Raw genomic sequence first — 22,873 nt, forward strand, 5'->3', positions numbered from 1 at the left:
GAAAAGCACTTGAAAGAACTAAATTTCCATTGAAATATTGAGATTGGGATGTTTGACAAATTAAGAAGAAACCAAGTACGTAGAAGTAGAACCAAGGCTAGGTATCCTCCCGGTGTATTGCGTTGCTATCATGCAAATGTGTCGAAACTCATAAGTTATCCAATCCAAAGGAACATGACCTGACTGAAACTTGGCCCAGTCCAATGTTCCGATTAGTGAGTTTTTTTTTTTTTTTTTTTTGCTATCTTTGTTATTGACCTTTTTTTTATTTGTTTATTTTATTATTTTTAATAAATAATCAAATACTAATAAGATCAATAAAAAAAAATATATATATATATATATATATACACACACGTGCGTGCACGCACATACACATAAAAGAAAATCAAATGATCCAAAACACTAAATCAATATCAGGAATTCAGATTAACATTGAAATAGATAATACTAAATCTACTAATATTCTTACACGTACAACGAAAATGAAGAATAGTTGGGAAAAAGAAAAAGAAACTTAGATTTAGAAAAATTGCTATTGCAGGCAACAACGTTTAAATTATAAAGAGCAGCAGCTTAATGTATAAACTGCGGCTACAGCTGAAGCTATGAATTCACTGACCTATCTTCACTTGATAAGATCCCTTCTTTCAAAGCCTTCGATATGGCTCGAATGGTGGCTGGTGTTGTCCGACAACAACCCCCAATTAGTTTAGCTCCTAAGTCACGCCATCTCATTGCAAAGAACTCAAATTTGTCATCACCAAAGCACTTTGATGGCTGTTAATCAAAGAAAGTCAGTCCATTACAGTGGACACAACGCAACATGTTTTTGTCTTAACTAATAGTAGAGTAATCGACTTACCATCCATTTCTTAGCCCTAGCATCCCATATCTCTCCGCTATTTGGATATACGACAATTGCCTTGGTTGTCAACTGGAACAATGAGAGGTTACGGTTAGAATCATTCATTTATTCCTTTTCATTGAAAAAGAACTGAATTTTATCTGAAAAACAGACTCTAGATTATCCGCCCATTGCTTGAAGGAATTTACCTCCTTAAATTTGCAGACGAGGCTTTCAATAAAATGGGGAGGTGCACAATTTATACCAACTGCATTTACTTTCTCACTCTTGTTTAATATGTCCATCAACTCCTTAAAACTTTCTCCTGATGGAGCATTCTCACCATCAACAGAACTGAAGCAGATCCATGATGGAATTTGAATGTTTTCTTCCTCAAGCAACTCAACACAGGCCTGCAAGTGGAGATAGAAAAACGTCGTCATCCTTTGAAGGGAAAATCCAGTGAAGAGGAAAATGAATATAAAAGAATATTACTTAGAGCATCACAACACCAAGACAACACTCTGCAGTAGCTTAAAAAGAGGTAAGATGTAAACGGCTATGAATAGTATTCTGGTTGCATTTTTAATGATTCTGGAGAATCGTTTCATAAGAATAAAAATTTTCAAAGAAAATATGTGCAACATTTTAGTCATAAAGTGTAATTTGATTGTTAAACTTTGGAATCACTGTGCATTAAACATGCACAACTTATTGCTGGATGGCTTTGATTTTAGAAAACATTGCAGAATATATCAATGATACACCAGAAACTTGAAAAGCAAATGAAGAATATGAGTAACTTTTGACAAGTAAAGCATAGTAATCTTAAAAGAAGAATTCATTTGCTATTTCCTAAAATTGCAAGAGGAATCACTGAACTTGAAATGCTCTTATTTTCCTGTTCTTTAAATAAGGAAGAATTGGAAACATAAAGAAAAGCTAAATATTTCACTCCATAAAACTAAAGGTCCTATTTGTCCTGCCAACTTGTAGGATCATAAGAATTAGTACTTGCAATTGATGAACATGATAGTCTTAAAATAGAATTGATACACAATCATTACAGTACATTCACTAACCATAGTTTGCAACCAACCTATGGTCATTAAACAAATTAACATTCTGCTACATTCTCGATCAGTATATATGATACATAATAAATTAAATAACTAGATGAACAAACCTGAGTTTCAAGTTTATTGGGAATGGTCTCAAAGGCTAGCAAATCTGGACCTGCTTCAACAAGAACTTGCAATCTGTGCCGGTGAAAATCTTTGAGCTTATCCAGATTTACTTCTGGTCCATAGTATCCACTGACAGAAATGACAGAACAAAAGCAGGATAACATCATCATGTTAAGCTAATGAAAGATGTCTGATATCTTAAAGATTTTGAAAATGTTTAAGTTATAAAAGTTTTTGGAACCTGTATTCTGAACCATCAGCCAGATATGCTCCATAACTTCCAATTGAGGCTGCAACCAAAGCTCGGTTGTAGCTATTTCCCGGAATACTCCCTCTAGCATCCCAGAACTTATCACGGGCTTCCACAGCCAATTTGACACTCTTTTCTAGTAATGACTCCCCTTCTTCAAGGGACAGTCCTCGAGACAGGAATCCAGGAATGGTGGCCTGTGAATATAAATAGAGACAACTATTAGAGTAAAGGACTGGGAGGAAAATCAAAATTTTAAAGTAAGATGAACTCCAGCTCTTGTTTTTGGTAGCAAGGAATAATCAGCTTCAGGAAGATTAATTACTAACATGCAAAAGCAAAACTATAGTAATTGTTCTTTTTCTTCAGCCTTCATTCTCAATTCTTAAGAAGAAAAGGTAATCAAATATGGAAAGGCTGAAAAATTACAATTAAAAAGAGGTATATCATTTACAATCAGCTCATATAAATTATTCTTCCTACTGTGAAAGAAGGCAAGTTCGCACAAAGATATGTTTATTGTGTCCAGGGAATCAGTCATTGCCAAAGAACTCAAATACATGATAACTGCAGAATTTTCTGTTTGGCTCATTAATAAGCCAACTTAAGGGAAAATAAAATAACCGGAAATTTTTCATCAAATTTCACATTAAAATATTCTCCACATTCCCTCAGACTAAAAAATGAAGAAAAATAAGAATGGTTCACTTTCATCAAGAGGCATCTGAGAAAGAGGCTGACTTATTGCATTGGAAAAGGAAGCATACAGTTAAGATATTTCCTAATCACTTTTATGAAGCTTGCCGCAACCAAGCTGTGCAATAACCCATCTATGGCTAGCTAGAAATTCCTCAGGACCAGTCTTGGCACTAGGACCCTATTATCTATTAAAATCAAAGGCAACTTTTTTCACCAGATCATTACCAGGAATAGATAAAAGGCAGATCATTCATTCGCCATTTAGCCTAACAAATCAATTTCTTTGGCTCAATCTGAAAACAAAAATTAACAAATACAAAAAGAAAAAAAAAAAAAAAACACTAATTAACAAACCTGGTAAGATGAAGTAACCAAGATATCTGCACCAGCCTCCAGATACTCAAGATGAACCTGCAAATTTGAAAGAGTCCACATTGATCAAAATTCTAAAACCAGATTTTAAATGATAGACCCTGTTTTATAACGTATTGTCAGAAATCCGAACAACCTCATATTTCTCTCAAAGCTCAGAGAGAAAAAGAGAAAGAAAAAATGACAGAAGGGAACCTGTTTGATAAGGTCAGGGTCTTTGATCAAGCAAAGAGCGCTCCAAAGCGGGTCATTAATCATAGCACCATGATTCTCAAGCTGAGTAGCAAAACCCCCATCGATCACAGCACAACCTCCAGCTTTGTCTATCAAACCTTCCAACAATGACGTTCCCTTTTCAAAACCCATCTTTTCTTTTATGTTTATGTATGCCTCTCCTGCAGAGTTCTCTGTCCTTGGAGATCTTGCAAAAGCCTTATCGGCGAAAAAGACAAAGGTTGGTTTGTTCGTTGCTTGTGTAGTACGTTTCTGAACGCGGACGAATTAAAGTTTAAGACTAGGGTTCTTTAGGAACAGACAATTAGGTCGGCCAGTTTGGCCTTGGTTTTTTTTTTTTTTTTTTAGTAGAGTTTGGTTATAAAGGTTAAGATCTCTTCTTTCTCATTTTTCTTTATCCAGGACTTTACCTATTTTAGTTGTTACAATACATACCACCAAATAATTTTTAAAAAAAAAAAAAAAATTCATGAATAAATAAGTAATTCAATTTTTATATCAAAATAAAATATATCATACTTAACAACTTAAAATAAATACATTCGATATGATTCGAATCAATTTTTATTATCATATTATTACAAGAGTTTTCTCATTTCCCATGCTATCTTGCTCGATATTCCATCTAGATACATTAAACAAAAAGCTTTCTCTCTTTGGAAAAATGAAAACAAATTCAAACCATTTTGATTTAATGTTTTTTCCTCGATAACCAAACTACATAATTATTATGATCCTGTTTTTCTAAACTTTTTTTATTTAATCATTGATGAAAACATGATTCACTAAAGTTGGACAAATTTTGAATAGAATTAAAGGGTAAATTTACCACCATGGACGGTTATTGAAATTTACCATTTTATTTTGCTTTGATTGAAATTTGTCACTATCTTTTTTTTTTATAATTTTTAGACCACATTTAATGAAAATAAAATGTTTCGTTAAATATTCCCTTAGTATATTTAAAATTAATTTTAAATAAAATAAAATTATAATATATATTCAACATGTAAAAATGTATATACCATGAGTTTTTTTTTTTTTATGAAATTTATACTAAAACAAATATTTTCCAAATATTAAATTTAAAATAATTTTTTTAAGAAATAAATTTTAATTTATCAAATAAAAAGAAGTATGGTAAGAGGTAGGGAGAAAAAGCAATTAAGAAGGAAATAAGATGGAGATTAAAATAAAAATATTTTGTTATTGAGGTTATATTTCTTATTATATTTTGCAGACAATTAATGATTCATTGTATAAGTTTTTTTTTTTTTAACTTTTAACCTACCTTTAAATCTTTTTATCCTATTACTTATATAGTTTAAGAGCTTATTACGTACATAAATTATTTTGAACTCATATTTGTCATGCACCAACTTCAAATATAAGTTATATTTTTATTAAGTTATATCTTATTAACACTTGACTTTGTAAATATTTTGGTGCTAGCAAATTTTAGGCTCCTTGAGAAAATATTTTTAATTTTTTTGCAAATAGTTTTTATTTTCTATTTTTTGTTTTTTTAAAAATGTATTTGCTAAACAAAAATTAAAATTGCTTTTTGAAAATGTAAAAATAAATAAATAAATAAATAAAATGTTCAATGATATTACTATTAATGTCATCTAATTATAAATATAATATATATTTATTAATGAATGACATTAAAAAGTGTTCAAATATGATAACTTGTAAAGTATAAAGAAAAAAGTAATGTACATCCCTTATTTTCACAATTAAAAATATATATTCTTTGTTTTCATATTTCAATTCATTTTCATTTTTGTTTTTAAAACTTTTTTTCATTTTCGATTATCAAATATGTTTTCACTTATATTTTTCATTTTCTAAGAAAATGAAAATAGAAAATGATTCTGTTTTCTAAAATCAAATACTACTTTAATTTCTAGAGTAAATTTCAGAAATATATCATGTGGTTAAGTTAGAAAAAAAGGTGCCTCTTGAGTTCAAAACGTGACATTTAAATACTCTATAATTTGTTTTATTATTTTTTTCACCTAAAATCGTTACTTTTTTGTTTTTTTTTTCTTTATTTTTCATTTGAATTTATATTCTCTCTCTAAAAATTCATTATCTCTCTCTAAAACCAAACCAATTCTCTCTTTAAACCTAAGTCAATCTACAAATAGCAACCTTCAAATCACCAAAATCTCCACATCACCACCACCACCACCACTATCATTACAAGTTCACACCATCACTAGACTTTTATCTTTTAACTTTCTTCATCAAAAAGTCAAAATCATGGTTCTGCCATAAGTAATAAGAACCTTCTTTCAACATCTGGGACTCCTAAGCTTTCTTAACCTCTATAACCCAAACAATCCAAAATTTAAGGGCCTTCTTCTACATTTATGTAGCTACTCTTAATCATTGCATAAGGATTATTCGACATCTTAATGGATCTATAGGCTATCAAAAACATTCATACAAAATAGTCTATGACAACATACAACCAGAAGAATTGCCTACTATGGCATCTAGTAAAGAGAAATCTGAACTAGTGGGAAAGAATGGGATTCTTATTTTTAGCCAAAAAAAAATTTTTGATAGTAAAAAGCAAACCTTCTATCAAACATCCCTTTGATGACCACATGAGTTATAATTCAAGTGTTTTTATTGGAATTTGAAAAATTGAACCAAACGTTTGTCTTAGTCTTTTAAATAGTATATGCATTAGCACGGTTTTATGGTGAAGCCAAACAAAATTTCACCAATAAAAAAGTTAGTGAATGTGCAAACAGTGTCGAAAAATCTAGTGAAAAGTGTTCAAATAAGTCGAAAGACAAGTATCTATAGAGGGAACACTAACAATGATGTTAATGATGAAAACAGCTCTAGTTGTTTAAGTAGTGCCATTTACAAACCCCACAAAGCAAAAGATATAAGATGGGAAGCAATTCAAGTTGTCAAATCTTGGAAGGGAAACTTGGACTTTAAGCACTTTAGGGTTAAAAAAAAATTAGGATGTGGGGATATAGACAGTATTTATCTATCAGAATTGACTTAATGGTGGTAGTGATGCAGAGATTTGGTGATTTGAAGTTACTGTTTATATATTAGTCTGAATTTAAAAAGAGAATTAGTTAGACTTTAGAAAGAGAAAATAAAATTTTAGAGAAAGTATGAACTTTTAGAGAAAGAATATAAATTTAGATGAAAAAAAAGAAAAAAACAAAAAAAGTAATGATTTTGGTAAAAAAATAATAAAATAAATCATAGAATAATTATATGTCATATTTTAAATCTCAAGGGATACTTTCATTTCAATATTAATCACATGATATATTTTATGAAGTTAACCCTAATTTCTATTGTAATTAGTTCTTGATAACTTTTTCTCTTTTTTTTCTTTTCATTTGATTTCAATTTTTTTAATTTTTTACCAAACTTCTTTACATTTGATAAAGAAATAATTTTTTTTGAAAACATATTTTAAATTTAATTTTTGAAAAGTATGTTTTAGTATAAATTTCATTAAAAAAATAAGAATTTTTTAGTATAACACATCATGCGTACATTTTACATGTTGAATATTCACATATATTTTTATTTTATTTAAAATTAAATTTAAATATACTAACAGAATATTTAACGAAACATTCTATTTTCATTAGATGAAATAAAAAAAAAATTCATCAAAATAAAGTAATCAATCGAATCAGATTAATTACAATAGCATGACAGTAAATTTACCCTTTAACCCTTTTGAATAAAATTTCTTACGCGCTTTTTTATAAGCTTCAGTCTTTTTCAATGAAATAGAAAGTAGTGTAATAAAAATTATTCAACTAATATGGATGTCATATCAATTTATTTTCACTGGACCATATGGGAAAAAGATGTAAAGAAAATCCTTCATGTTGATCAGTGCTTAATTCATTCAAAAATCATCAAAATTAAAAATATAATGACAAAATTCAATAAAATTAAATTATAATGACAATTTTCAATAAAATTGAATTACAATGAGAAAATTAAAATATATTATAGTAGCCATTTTATTCATTGATTAAATTGTAAAAGCACAATATCCATGTGTAACACAACAGAATGCAAACATGTCCAAATCTAAGGATATGGCATTACATGACATGAAGAAAAAAAAAGGGAACCAACACAAAAGTTGGTCGGGTCTTAAAAGACAGACATAACGCCCAATTGTTGGTGGCATTTGGATTAATAGCGGTTGGTGACAGGACTGGTATTGACTTGTGCTTGCATTGAATTGAATATGATAATCGGTAAGCAATATAGATAGAAATATATGAAAGGGAAGACCGGATCTTCTTACACAAATAAACTCATCTCCATTTAATATTTTAATTATGAGTAAATGTGAATTAAATTATTTAATTATTATTTTATGAAAGTTTTCACATTTATTGCATTAATTTTTATCAAATTCAAAATAAAATAATGCATTAATTGTATTTATTTAAATATATAATACTGATTAACATTTTCCTTTAATTAGTACTTTGAAATAAATATTTGAGTGCGGAAAAGTAAGAGCAACAAACTGCCATGAAAAGGATTTCAACGAGACACCTACCACTGGCTTACCCTATTTTGAAATATTTGCCTTCCATTCGTGAAAATTGAAAATCAGTCCCAAAACCATTGCTTGAGGAGCAGACATAGTCGGATGCATGAAAATTTCATACCTTTTAGGGCTAGTATAATTTAAAGGAAAAAGAAAATTTAAAACATACCCCACCGTCAAAGGGCTTCTCTCTCTCTCTCTCTCTTTGTTATATCTTGTTTTTAAAATATATAATTTTATTATGTTTTATTAGTCGGCAATTTATTCCCAAAAAAAAAAAAAAGTCTGTAATTTAGACCGTGAAGCTGGCAACACGGTTTTCTCTACTACAGCATTCTCTCTTTCACGTTTTGTAGCCAGCAGATGTGGCGCACACACGGTCGCGGTGCCATAGTCAAAGGAAAATCTTAAATATGCTCCACCGACGTAGATTTTTAAATTTGTTTTTCCCCCCACCATCATTTGACTATTTTATTAAATGCCGATCAATTGCCAACAGAAGTGATTCACTACAGGAAATTTATTTTTTCTCCAATTTTTTTTGTTTTTTAGGTTTAGCAACATTTATAAATGTTATTATAAGGTCATCGGCACTTACCAAATCATCACTAAATTATTTTCGTATTGAAAAATTTAACGGTGTTTCTTTTTCTCTTTTATAAAACGATTAGTATTGATTATTTTCGTATTGAAAAATTTAATGGTGTTTTTTTCTCTTTTATAAAACATCTTCCGGCATTTTCAGTACATTTAGCAGCATTTCTTAAATAACTTGAAACATAATTTTAAGGTGAGATTTTTTATTTGATACTATTTATGTTTCATAATCGCTGCTAACCTAATAAATATAACGATGTTTTGATTAAAAAAATGCCATTATACCAATAAGTTTAACAGCATTTAGTTGATATAACCTAAATCTTTTTTTTTTAAATTTACTAGCAACACTTGTAGGTGCGAACGTTACTAAATACATATAGCGATGAGTTCTCAAAAACCGCAACTAATTTTTTACTTCTATTTTTTTTTTTATATATTTGTTAATATAGTTAAAATTTTAATATTTGAAATAATTATTTCTTCCGGTATTTACCATTACAATTACATTAAACATCTATGTTTATTACACCATTTCATTTATAAAATAATATAATAAAATTTTACCAAATCATTTATGAATTCTAATTAGTTAAAAGCATATAAAACACAGAAACGTCTATTTTAACCCACAATTAGTCCCTTGACTTAACAAAAATAATTTTCATCTAATAAGAACTCAATTGATGAAAATACATATTTAAAAGTTTAATTTATTGCAATAAAAATAATAAGAACTTAAATGATTATTTAATTTTATTTGAAAGCTTTTTTTATCCTTTAACCATATCATTAACAAGAAAGTAAACTTAAATATCTCTTTCACAATAACCTATAACAATGCATGCACAGCTAGAAAACAAAGACACGTGAACCCATGTTAGGTCATAGAACCAAGGTTATTAATTCCATATCAAACAACATTTTGATTTTCTTTAAAAAGCCCATACATATCGATACTAGTTGCTTCAACATATTATTTTAAAATTTTTAGTTTAATACACATATATTTATAAATATACATAAACTTGTACATAATAATATTACTAATAATTTTCAAAATAAATATACAATATTTTTAAAAATCAAATAAATAAACAAATAATATTATCAATTTATCATGATATTTCATATGACATTTAAATGAGTATTTTTTTTCATTTAAATTTTATTAAGATAAAAACAAATAATGAAAAAAAAAAAAAAAAAAAACTAACTTTGGCTCCAAGAATATTAAACTTTAGAGAGGAATCACAAATATTTTCTTAAAAGAAATTGAAATATGGTTTGAAAAAATAAAGTGTAAAAGAAAACAAGTTATAGTAAAAAATAAAAAAACCCAACTTTCAAACATTATTTTGTCCATTAGTTTTATTTTTATTAAGTTAAAAATAATCAAATAATTAAAAATAAGTTAAAAATTACAAAACATGTTTCACATTCACTAATCACAAGCTAATCTACCAAAACCAGCCAAAGCCAACCAATATCACTCAGGTTCGATATGAAAAACCACCTTTAAGTGTATATTTTTTGGTATAATTGAAGCGTACCGACCAGTATAACCGATACCGTAACAAAATTAATAACATTGCATAGAACACCAAAAAGGTTTTGACATTCACATCATGAAATTAAAGCATATAATCAAAAGGTATATAAAAATTATTTGAGTGCACTGGAACTAAAGCCCACAATTCCATCCTTAAAAGCACACATTTCCTACAAGGTTATTATATCAACAACTTAGATCAAATACAATTATGAAATCTCAACCATTCACGATGGACCAATCCATCCAAACCTCACATGGATCCTCACCTCACAATGTGAGGAAAAATAATTTTAAATGACATTAATCTCTAGGATATTAGCAACGGACCATTCATTCCTAAAAATAAATGAAGAGATAGGGTAACCCTCCCTAAACCAATTAAAAGTTACAACTTGGACCATAATATTCTGCAGGAGTAAAATGATACAATTGCCCAAGTCCAGCAATTGATTAACAAAAATATATGCAAATTTGAAAGTAAACTAAATTAAATTAAACTAATTCAATGATTAGTACTAAGAATTATAAAATTAAACATGAAGTAAAAGATAAAACTAATGATTCACGATAGTTTAGTTATAATGCTAAGTTTAGACCATTTAGTCGCACTTAAAATGCAAAAACAGAATATTTAATACTACTTTTAGCACTTCAAATGCCATAAAGCTAAGTTTAAATCATTTAGTCACAAGACCAGGTTACCCTAGAATATTGGTTTCACATGCTATGTTATATATGCTTCCAAATGTCCTTAATAAAACTAAATAAAAAAAAGAATTGACGTTTGTTTTTAAAACTAGTAAAAATAGAATGAGATTCTATATCCAAACTAGAAAATCTATCAACCACATTAGGCTCAGCAATGAATTGATAGTTTGGATATTGAGTTCCTATATCAGAGGATATTAGTTTCATACTTATGCGATCGGTGATCTTATATCCCTTTTGCTAATGATCAAAGCTTTATAAGCCATTGTATGCCTTGAGTGCAGGCATAAAAAAAAAAAAGGCAATCATAAGCTACATAGTTTCTTCTATTTTGCACTTACTGCTTTGTTCTATGTTAAACAACATAGCAGTTCATTCTTCAGGTTCTATTCTCACTTATCTGTTAATCATTGTGATAATTGAAAAACAAAAGTTGTAAAAGAATATAAACTTTGCTTCTTCCCTTTTAACGTCTAACCTACTCTCACTCGCGTTTTTTCTACTATGGAATATCCTTTTAAAACTTCACTACAGGGATAAATAAATACCATAACATCTATGACATATAGGACATATTTGGTGAAGCATTTTTTCACCCTTTCAACCATCAAGCAACCTTGTATTACAAGGATAAGCAACAAAACTTTATGAAAAGAATAAATGCTAATAGTCATTACCAAACGTTTTCTTTCAGAAGGCCTCCTGCAAAGCAGTTGGCTTTAATTCCCTTTCTATTTGCCATGATAAACTGCCCCATATGTTTCACACCCTAATTCTGGGATCTCCTCTAGATCATCCTTTTTTATCGTCAGAAGGTAAAATGTAAATACCATCAGAAACAAAGTAACAACCTCCCAATTACCAAATTAAACCAGACATATTCATGAACAAATTTCCTATCATCATAAATCATAAACCAGCTCTAATATAAACAGTAAATCACTCAAATGGTATACAATTCATCAATTAAATAAAACAAAATGCTCAAAACCATCTTTCATCGAAACTCATTTAAAAAAAAAAGCAACAAAATGATAAAATGGTAAAATTCTAATCATAAAAACCAAAGTCGAGCTTCATTCTTTTTTTAAAAGAAAAATAAATAAAAACTCAGAATTCAAAACCCAAAGACATATGAATCCAAACATTCCAAAGCTCAAATCCATTAAAAACAAAAAAAATAAAAAATAAAATCAGACAACAAAGATTAAACCTTTTTTACAAATTTAAACAAAATTAAAAATTAAAAAACCCGCAAAAGATTTCACAATGACATTAATTCTTGAGAAAGAAATTTTCTTGTGAAGCAAGAGAGAGATAGAGAAGTTTAGAGATACCGACACGTGAAGGGGCTGTCACCAGTAAGCCCTAGAGGAAACGGCGCTAACCCAACCAGGCTAAGAAAGGAAAATGAAATACAAGATAAAAGAGAGGATCAGCTAGGGAGAGGGAAAGAGGAAGAAGAAGAAGAAGAAGAAAAAAATGGAGAATTTTAAGGTTTGTAAAAAACATAGTTTCACCTGCAAATTCAATTCTTGGTTTTTGAGATGTTGACCTCAGTCGATGTCACAACTGGATGAACGGTGGAGGTGGACGCAGGCCGTCGGAGGAGAGTAGCTGAGGATGGAGAAGAGTGGTGGTTGTCCAGTTAAAGGGGGCTTGGGGTCCGGGAGAGAGAACCATGAATAGGGGGAGATAAAATGATAAGATAAGACTTAGGATTTAATCCCTTACTAAAATTGAGGACGGAATATGGACGAAAATTTTATCGGTATTTTAAAAATTGATTTAAACATATTTTTTTGTGTTAGGCTAGCCCGACTTATTATAATGTCATGCTAAACATAGGATCCTGACATGCTAGCTCATTTGGTCCATTTTGTCAACTCTGGTATCTATATATTTTTTTGTTAAACATTGGATAAAAGAGTATTTTCAAAATTTTACTAGATAATATTATACGTCTTCAATAAATCTCTTAAAATTTTAGTAATAAAATATTGAAAGCATTTTTTATTACAAGATACCTTTAATAATTTCAAACAAATTTTAACAAAAAATTATTGATGGCATTTTTTCTTAAAAAACGTCATCAGTAATTTTGTACAAAAATTATTAAAGATGTATAATGTAAAAAATATCTTCAATAAATTCTTTCGAAAATTAAAACAAATTAATGAAGGCATTTTTTCTTGATAAAAGCCTTCAATAACCCTTTTAAAATTTTAGTAATATAATATTGAAGACATTTTATACTAAAAGATGCCTTTAATAATACCAAATAATTTTTAAAAAAAGGTATTATTAAAGGTATTTTATCTAAAAAAAATACCTTTAATAATTCTATAAATAAATTATTGAAGGCATATAATGCAAAAAACGCCTTTAATAATTTTCTCTTATAAATTGGAGTGAATTATTGAAGGTATTTTTAGTAAAAAATCACCTTCATTGATATTCACTAATAAAAATGAAAAAAATTATTAAAGGCGTATTATGCAAAAAAAAAAAAAAACGTCTTCAATAAATACACCATAAAAATTAAAAAAAAAATAGTGAAGGCATTCGCCTTTAATAATCCCTTTAAAATTTTATTATGAGAATATTGTAGGGGCCTATAATATACCAAAAAAATATTTAAGAGAAAATTATTGAAGGTGTTTTACTCAGTAAACGCCTTCAATAGTTTGATCCAATTAAATTGTCTCAAAACTTAGCGCATCTAATCATCAACTTCAAGTTTCATCTTTATTATTCTACTATTTCTCTTTTCAAACCAACTATAATTTACTTTCCCTTTCTTTCAACTTTTAGTATTCGAGCTTTATCTTTTAGAACCTTATTTTGACTATTCATTAGTTTTTTGCTTTAGTTTTTACTTTTTTTACTATTCCTTTAGCTTTTGCAACTCGTGATATTTTTTTTTGTTTAAAAATTTTCTCCAAAACCTACATTCCTTAAATGCCCATTTGGGACCCATCATCCACTTCCCTTTCTCTTTCATTTTTTTCTTTTTTCTGGGTTTCCTTTGAACCTATTTTACCTTATTTCAAGCTTAACTACAAATACTCTAGGGTACTATCTAGGTTAGCAACAGAGTTTCAAATGCTTTATACCAGGTAACTGAGAAAATACTTCACAATAAGGAATTTTGATTTTCTGTAAGTATTGATTTTGTTATTATCTTTTATTTAAAACACAGTAAACTTAAGTATTTTACAAGTTCATTTATATATATATATATATATTGTTTATATACATTTAGTCTGATAATGTAGCAAGTACTAAATGAATAAGAGTTAGATGCAAAAGTCAAGATTAAATCAAGAGTACAGGATGAAGTGAAATTTTTTTTTTTATTTTGCATTTGAGAATACAAGTAAAGATAATATGATATTATGTCCATGTGTGAAGTGTGCTAATATCGATTGGTAAATGCGTGAAGTTATTTTTGAACATTTAATTTGTATTGGATTTATCTCGAGATATATTAATTGGTATTTTTATAAAGAGTATGTACCATCGAGGTCTTTCACTAAAGTTTCTTCAACTTCAAAGGCTTTCCAACACCAACAAGATCTTTTTATAGCAGATGACATTGAAAGCATGTTGTGAGATGTTTTTAACATTCATAACCAATATTTTCGTAATCTGTCTTTCCAAAATGATGGATTTAATCATTCCAATATTGAAATGAATGAGTTTGATAAACCTGGGATAGGTGTAGCTGACTAATAACCTAGAGGAGAAGCATCAAAGTTTTATCGGTTACTTGAGGATATGAATGAAGAACTTTATGAGGGATCGAAGCAGTTAAGGTTATCTTTTTATGTTCATTTTTTTCACTTGAAATGCTTATGTGGATGGACGAAAACTTTTTGACTTTATTATCAGAGTTTATGAGAGAAATATTTTTTTTTACAAAAATCCTTGAATCTTGTAAGGAATCAAAAAAGATGATCAAGGATTTAGGTCTCGAATATGAAAAAATTCATAGTTATCCTAATGATTTTATGTTGGATTGGGATGATAAAAAAAATAAAAAATCTTGTCATTTGTGTGGTATTTCTTGTTGGGTGGATAAAAACCCTGATGAAAGGTTAAATGAGGATGAAAGGTTTACGTAAAAAAAAAATCAGTTAAGATTTTAAGCTATTTTTCATTAATACTAAGACTTCAACAACTCTTCATGTCTTTCAACACTATAGATTCAATAAGGTGGCATCATGAAAAGCAAACGGATGATAGATCATTAAAACATCCTATAGATTTTTTGACATGAAAATCATTTCATTCTAAGTTTTTAGACTTTGCATCTGATCCTCAAAATGTTATGTTTGGACTAGTATGTGATGGATTCAACCCGTTCAAAATGATGAGTACTTATTATAGTTTTTGGCCAATTATATTGATTCCTTACAATTTACCATCATGGATTACTATGAAGTAACAATAATTTATCTTGTCTATGATAATTTTTGACAAAAAAAGTCTGGGTAATGATATAGACATCTACTTACAATATTTTATTAAAGAGTTAAAACAACTATGGGAAGGAGTTAAGACTTATGATGCATAAAAAAAATTCAATATACGTGCTACTTTATTATGAACGATCAATAATTTTCTTGCTTATGTGAATTTATCTGGTTAGAGTATAAAAAATCGTTATGCTTGTCTATTTTGTGCTGCACAGATATGTTCGAAGTGATTACCTAATGGTAGAAAATTTTGTTATATGGGATATCGTTAATGGTTAGATGATAATCATCGATTTAGATTCCAAAATATCTCTTTGATGGAACTAAAAAGTTAAAAAGATTGTCTTTACCAATTAGTGGATCTAATATCTTGTCAAAGTTAAAAGATATTAATTTCACTTATGAAAAAATAACTCTATCAAGAAAAAGAATGAAGGACATGTTTGAAGGTGTTTGGCCTTATATTATGCAAGTTGGTGATGCTGATACTTAAGTTAGTGATCTTGATATTCAAAGTGATGAAGAAGACGATAAAGAAAATGACCCTAATGAGTCTGAGTTGTGAAAAAATATATATATCTTTTTTGAGTTGCCTTATTAGAAATATAATTTATTACGTCATAATCTTAATTTGATGCATATAGAGAAGAATGTTACAAAAATTTTATTGGGACAATTTTCAATATGAATAGGAGATCAAATGATGACTTAAAGAGTCAGCTTGACCTAGTTGATATGAGGATTCGCCCTAACCTTCATTTGAAGTTGCTTTCTAATGGCAAATATCAATTGCCTCCTACTTATTTTGGGATTTCTAAAACTAAAAAAGATGTGTTTTGCAAGGTTTTAAAAAATTTCAAAATTTTAGATGGCTATGCATAAAATATATCAAGAAGTGTGAATCTAAAAAAGTGAAAAAAATTTTCATTGAAGTTACATAATTATCACATTTTGATGCAAGACTTATTTTCAATTGCTTTACGTTCATCAATGTCAAAGCAAGTCACTTTTGTGGTAATTGAATTGAGTAACATATTTAAATCTTTATGTGGGAAATGTATGAATATGGAAGAGCTTGACAAATTTTAAGATCAAGCCGCGATTACTTTATACCATTTAGAGAAGATTTTTTCTTCAAACTTCGTTACTATTATGATGCATTTGGTTATCCACCTTTCATATAAAGCAAAAGTCTGTAGGTTGATTTATTATTGATGGATGTATCATATCGAAAGGTATTATTTGTTAATAGATTGATTGGGTTTTTATTGATGATCATACCACTATAGTTAAAAAGATATATGACTAATGTTTTATATGATAGGTTTTTGAGGAGGTTAAAGTCTTATTGTTGTAACAAACGCTATCCAAAAAATTTTATTGCTGAAGGATATTTAGCAGAAAAATGTATGACATTTTGTTCTCGTTATTTATATAATGTTAAAATGAGATTTAATAGATCATTGAGAAATGTTGGTATGCAACATATTGATTTTGCCTACAGTTATCTTTTTGAAAGTTTTAGACAACCAATAGGCAAAGCTAGCATGGTGGAGTTAGATGATAAATCTTGGACATAAGCATATCAATATGTTTTTTTTCATCATGACTCAATTGAATCATTTCGTACATAGGTTTTCTTACAATAAAATAATTCATTCCATTAATCATAGATTATTGTATTTTTCTTATTGTTGATACTTTATCATGATGTTTTGTAGTGAGTATAGAAATAATTTGAGAGCTCATGTACATTATCGACGATTAAACCTTCGAGAGCTTGATAAGTTATTTGTTGAAAACTTTCATGAATGGTTAAGAGTAACTGTAAGTAATGTCATACTTCCTATTATGAGAAATCTATATAGAATTCTTACGGTATAACTAATATTAATAACATATATATGTATTTATTCTACTTTTATAAGTTTGAAGTGGAAGGCTTGTTAGTGAAGAGGGGAAGTGTCTTTCACAAGGTCTGAACAGGATTGTGAAATGATACAAAGGGTTCATCATTAGTGAATTTAAATTTTACACTAAATCTTGTGAGAGATTTAGAAGTACATAAAATTCAAGAGTTGTTGTTACTTCATCAACTATTAGTTATGCTACTGCTAGGGACACAAACTTTTAGAGGAAAATGTTGACTATTATGGCATGATTAATTACATCATTGAGTTAGATTATTATGGCAAGTAAAAAGTTATCTTATTTCGATGTGATTAGACTGATATGAATAGTGCTAAAAGTATTAAGAAAGATCCTTATAGATTTACACTTGTAAATTTTTCTTAATTAATTCACACTGGACAATAACTCATCGATGAACCTTATGTTTTTTCATCTCAAGTCAAACAAATTTTTTATTCTGAAGATCCTAAAGAATTAGGTTGGTTTGTTGTTCTTCGAAATACACTTAAAGACTTATTTGATATGGGGTTAAATACCAGAGATGATGCTAAACATAGAATTGAATGTTATCTTTTTGCTAAACAAAACTTGGATGAAAATATCTCTAGTCCTATGTTCAGTGGGTCTGCAAAGATGTTAATAAAGACATTTTGTGAACTATGATGGATCTTCTATATTTTGTAATTCGAATGTTTAAGATATAATGTAGTAAATGCTTGTATGTAATTAATGTTGCATTTACTATTGTATATTTATTGTATTCTAAATCATACATTATCTTTTGATTTAATTAAATCGATATGTTCTTTATATATCATAGGTTATGATTTCTTAACTTCTCAATGTCTTTATATAAGTTCAAAACTAATATCTTTTATATATTCACTTTTATGATGTAGGTAAGCTATAATGCAGAAAAATAGATTAAAAGGAATACATTTAGAGATATTAGTTCAGAACTGTCTATGACACCTGTTGATATGGGCTAGGATTGAATCATTTAGAGGAGAATGAATGTACTGTCCATTATAACTCAATCACTTCTAACCTTTTAACTGCTATTGGATCTGGTATTATGAAAGGTCAGGTTTAGATAGTATCTCATCAATTGATTATGCTTTAAATTTGAATGCAGGTATCATATACCCCATATTTAGAATTCAATTATAATGATTAAAGCATTGACATTTTACAAATTGATTTTTTATTTTTTACAATTGATAATAATGGTCAACGGAAGATCAGAGGTCAGACAACTTTGAAGCAATTATTTGCACTACCTCTGAACGAGCGTATTGTAGTATTTGCAAACTTTGATAGGTAACCAATTGGTGAAAAGGCTCAACTGTTGGTTGGATTTCTAGGCATGCTTGCTCGTAATGGAATGAAATTGCCTATTCATTATGAAACATGGCATAAAGTTCTAGTAAAAGTTAAAGATGATGCTTTAAACTTTATTGAGGTATTAGTATAATTAATTACGTATAAAAATATAATTATTATGCATTTAATTTACTTATTCAAACTTTTCTTATTGAATTATTACAGTCAAGATTTGTACTTGAAATACTAACTTCATTTGTGCTTAAGTTATTGAAAAAAAAATGGAAAGGCCATAAGCATAATTTGAAGAATAAGTATTTTGATCAAAATATTACTATAGAGGTGACAATGGAAAATCTACACCGTAATGTGATTAGGTGGTAATATGAACAATTAGTTAGATTTTAGTTCTCAAGAAAAGAAGAGATACTAATTTATAACTTTGTATAGTAGTATGAAATAATGAAAGTGTTTTATGCTTTAAGTTGGTAATATTTAGATTTCTATCATATACGCAATTATTTTTTATGATAGGAAAGAGAACAGATTAGGATTGGTAGTAGAAAGCAACAAAAATATAGCCACACAAGTGGATCAAAAAGTTTTGCAAGAAAGCAAAAAAACAATAGTAAGTTTATGATTTTAAACTTATTCCAATGAGTGAACTTTTTATGCCATTAAAAGGTAAATATGCAAATTAACAGTTATTATTCTATTTTAATAGTTTTGATAGTTTCAATACATGATATTAAACTTATCGAAAGTATTGAACTTAGTTGCCACAGTTGATATGTATGAAAAGGTTATTGTTTACATCTATTTAGGTAAAAATACAAATTTGTTGTTATTATTATATTTTAACAGTTTAGATAGCTTCAATCTTGATATTAAACTTGTCCAATTGATTGAACTTGGTTTCTATAGTTGATATGTGTGAAAAAGTTATCGTTTATGTCTATTTGAAACTATTTTTGCCTTTAAAAGGCAAAAATACAAAATAAACTTTTGGATGGTTTTGAACAGTTTGTATGACTTCAATCTATGATATTAAACTTATCCAAATAATTGAATTTGGTTTTCATGATCGATATGTGTGAAAGGCCAAAATGCTTTTATTATTTGCGTCTGTTTAAGACCATTGTGTTGTTAAGAGACCAAAATATAAATTTACAGTTATATTTATATTTTAATAATTTAAATAGATTAAATACATGATATTAAAATTATTTAAAATTTTTGAACTTGATTGACAGGCTTGATATGCATGAATAAGTTACGATTGATATGTATTTAACAATAACATATGTTTTTGTATAAGAGATTGAAATGGGTGGTAAAATTGGACGAGTAGAACTTTATCACTTAACATACAAAAAAAAAGATAAATCTTACATAAATGTTGAAACACAAGAAATTGTGGTAATTTGTAACATCTATTTTAACAAAAACTAAATATTTACTCTTTTTAACGTATTATCAATTAATCATTAAACTTGATAGTTGTATATAACTAATTTACAAGAGAAAACGAAAAAAAAAATGGCTATTGAGATTGAAGTAACATCTAACGATTCTGTCAATATGCAAAAATTGAAAAATCAAATATTCATAGAAGTTGCTAGAAAAGAAAGGCATAAACGGGTTTGAGGCCTTGGATTGGGTCCAACACCATCTACCTATTATGGATATAACTCTTAGTAATTTACATTTTCAGCAAGTTAGTGTTTGTGAGATATTTCGATATTGAGAAAGGAGTTGCAAACTATGCAACAATGTTTCAAGCAAATGGAAGCAAAAAGAGAACAACAGCATTCCAAAATTGAGAAAGAACATGTTAGAATGGAGCAAGAGCATGCAAAATTTTAGTAGTTGCATGATCGATTCGATCATCTTATGAATTTTGTGCAACAATAATTTTTAGGAACTGATATCGATGGTCTACCAACTTAGGTATTATATTTAGTAAATATTTATATTTTTAAATATAAAAAAGCTTACTATGAATTGTTAAAAATTGTATGGTATTATTCAATAGGTTCTTGAGTACGCTTGTGACCAAGGTAAAAAATTCCTTCATCAATTGATAGTATTCCAAATCTATGTAGGCATTAATTTCATACATTTTAATTTTTTTTTATTAATGTATTAAAAAAATTTGAATGTTATTATACTAATAATTAAACTTTTTATTAATTAGATGCATATTTGAACGTGAATTAAATATTTATTAATTTCAATTTTTGAATTTAAGTTCGTTTTTATTTCTTCTAACATTTATTGTTAATGAAAATAATAAATATTAACAAAAAATTTTTATTAAAAAATTAAATTTTTTAATTTCACAGCGTTTGCGTTCAAGAATGCCCTAAATGAATAATTTAGTGACGTTTGTACCATAAAATGCCACTAAAAGTAGCGGCATTGTTATAAAAAAATATCGTTAAATTAGTGATTTTTTTTTATACAAATGCTATTAATTTAGCGGCGTCTTATCATATAAATGCCACTATATTAATGATATTTTTTTGATAAAAACGTTACTAAATTAGTAGCATTTCAAAGATATAAATATTGCTAAAATAGTAGCATTTTTTAGATACAAACGTCACAATATAGTGACATTTTATAGAAAATGCCGTTATTTTCCCTGATGCGTATATAGTTGACTTTCTAACTAGCTTTTTTGTAAAACGCTGCAAATCTTTTAGTGCCATTTATAAACATTGTTAAAAATTAAAAAAAGTGCTACTAAAAATCTAAACTCATGTAATGCATGTTTGGACTTTTGAGGCACATATTTCTTTTATTATAAAAAAATATAAATTATTTGTGTTTTTCTTTAAAAGATGTGTGTATCTTATTCAATAATTTTTATTTTATCTTTCTAATAAATTTATATAATATTTTTAATTATTTACTTTAGATTTATAATTTTAGTAAAATTTTCTAAATTTTATAATTTTTCTAATAAATCCAACTATCCAACCCAAGTGCCAATATGTATATTGTACTATTTTGTAACTTAAGGTTCTTTTTTTTTTATGAGGATTAGAAAGACAATATCAACTTAGTAATAAGAAATATCCAATATTGGTCTTTGGAGAAGGTAATATTAAATCACATTTGTTAAAAACAACACTTTTATTCTAAATAATATGGATAACGATAATGAAATTATATTTATTTTAAATAACATGATAACATATTATATGTTTGAAACTAAATACAATATATTTATTTTAAATAACATTTACAATGATAACAAATTATATTATTTATTATGATACGTATATGATATACTCATCACAATTAAGAAATGTAATTTAATTTTTTGGGGTTTAGTTAGGATATAACATATTTAAAAAACTATTTTAACCTTTTAACAATAATTTTAGACAATTAATTTCAAAGATTAATAATGTAATATGCAATCAAAACCCTATTATTTGTTTTTTTTACCAAGATAAATCCCACCAAGCTTATTATATAATCTATAACAATCTATATATTTCCTAAACCTAATAATTTCTTTTTCATTTAGTTAAATATCACTCATAATTCCTAAATTTTGAAACAAATTCTATTTTAGTCTCTAATTTTTAAAAAAATTTAATTGGATCCCTAATTACTTAAATTTATCTTATTTTTATCCTTACATTTATAAACCCTTTAAAATGACAATAAATGCTAGCTGGCACTATGTAAATGGCATCAGTTGGCATCTCATGTGGCATGTAAAGGGATTGAAATAAATTTCACTCAAAGTTTAGTACTAAGAATGCTATTATTTCAAATTTTTTATATTTCACATATATTTTATAAAATATTAAATTTAAACTAATATATTTATATTTTTTATTTATATATAGTTTATTCATTAAATATTTTTGTTTTTCATATAAAATATATTTTCAAAAATTATAATTAAATTAAAACTTTCAAAATCCTTATGAAAAAATTTCATATCATTTTAAAAAATATGTAAAATTTTTATATTGATATAAAAATTAAATAAAAAACTTCATAACTTTTTAAAATATTAAGTAAAAGTTTTCAAATCATTTTAAAAAATCAATTTATTAATATATTCATAATATTTTTCCTATAATTATTTTGAATATATGCTTTATTAACATTTT

At 27.5% G+C, this 22,873-nt stretch overlaps 1 protein-coding gene and 1 long non-coding RNA gene across 2 annotated transcripts; both read right to left on the bottom strand.

Annotated features, from left to right (window-relative positions):
• Positions 1–393: 393 nt before the first annotated feature.
• On the bottom strand, positions 394–3,951 carry HMT-1 (Homocysteine S-methyltransferase family protein). The gene is made up of 7 exons (XM_022920242.2): positions 3,551–3,951; positions 3,338–3,394; positions 2,276–2,481; positions 2,034–2,163; positions 1,057–1,260; positions 866–937; positions 394–780 (listed from the first exon to the last, which is right to left on the bottom strand). The coding sequence occupies exons 1-7, from the start codon at positions 3,719–3,721 to the stop codon at positions 607–609; spliced, it is 1,014 nt and encodes a 337-aa protein (XP_022775977.2). The 5' UTR covers positions 3,722–3,951; the 3' UTR covers positions 394–606.
• Positions 3,952–7,524: 3,573 nt separating this feature from the next.
• Positions 7,525–12,941, bottom strand: LOC149520113 (uncharacterized). The gene is made up of 2 exons (XR_016331688.1): positions 12,540–12,941; positions 7,525–12,416 (listed from the first exon to the last, which is right to left on the bottom strand). It is a non-coding gene; the product is annotated as an uncharacterized LOC149520113 (long non-coding RNA).
• Positions 12,942–22,873: the final 9,932 nt, after the last annotated feature.

The sequence above is a fragment of the Durio zibethinus genome, chromosome 2, assembly GCF_047325235.1.
Source record: "Durio zibethinus cultivar Kanyao isolate XHJ-2024 chromosome 2, ASM4732523v1, whole genome shotgun sequence".
In the NCBI taxonomy this organism is placed as follows: domain Eukaryota; kingdom Viridiplantae; phylum Streptophyta; class Magnoliopsida; order Malvales; family Malvaceae; genus Durio; species Durio zibethinus.

Coding starts and splice junctions, on each gene's coding strand:
- HMT-1 (XM_022920242.2), bottom strand. CDS start 3,721: ATGGGTTTTGAAAAGGGAACGTCATTGTTGGAAGGTTTGATAGACAAA. Junction 1,261..2,033: donor CCAATAAACTTGAAACTCAG/GTTTGTTCATCT, acceptor CTCCACTTGCAG/GCCTGTGTTGAGTTGCTTGA. Junction 938..1,056: donor TCGTCTGCAAATTTAAGGAG/GTAAATTCCTTC, acceptor TCATTGTTCCAG/TTGACAACCAAGGCAATTGT.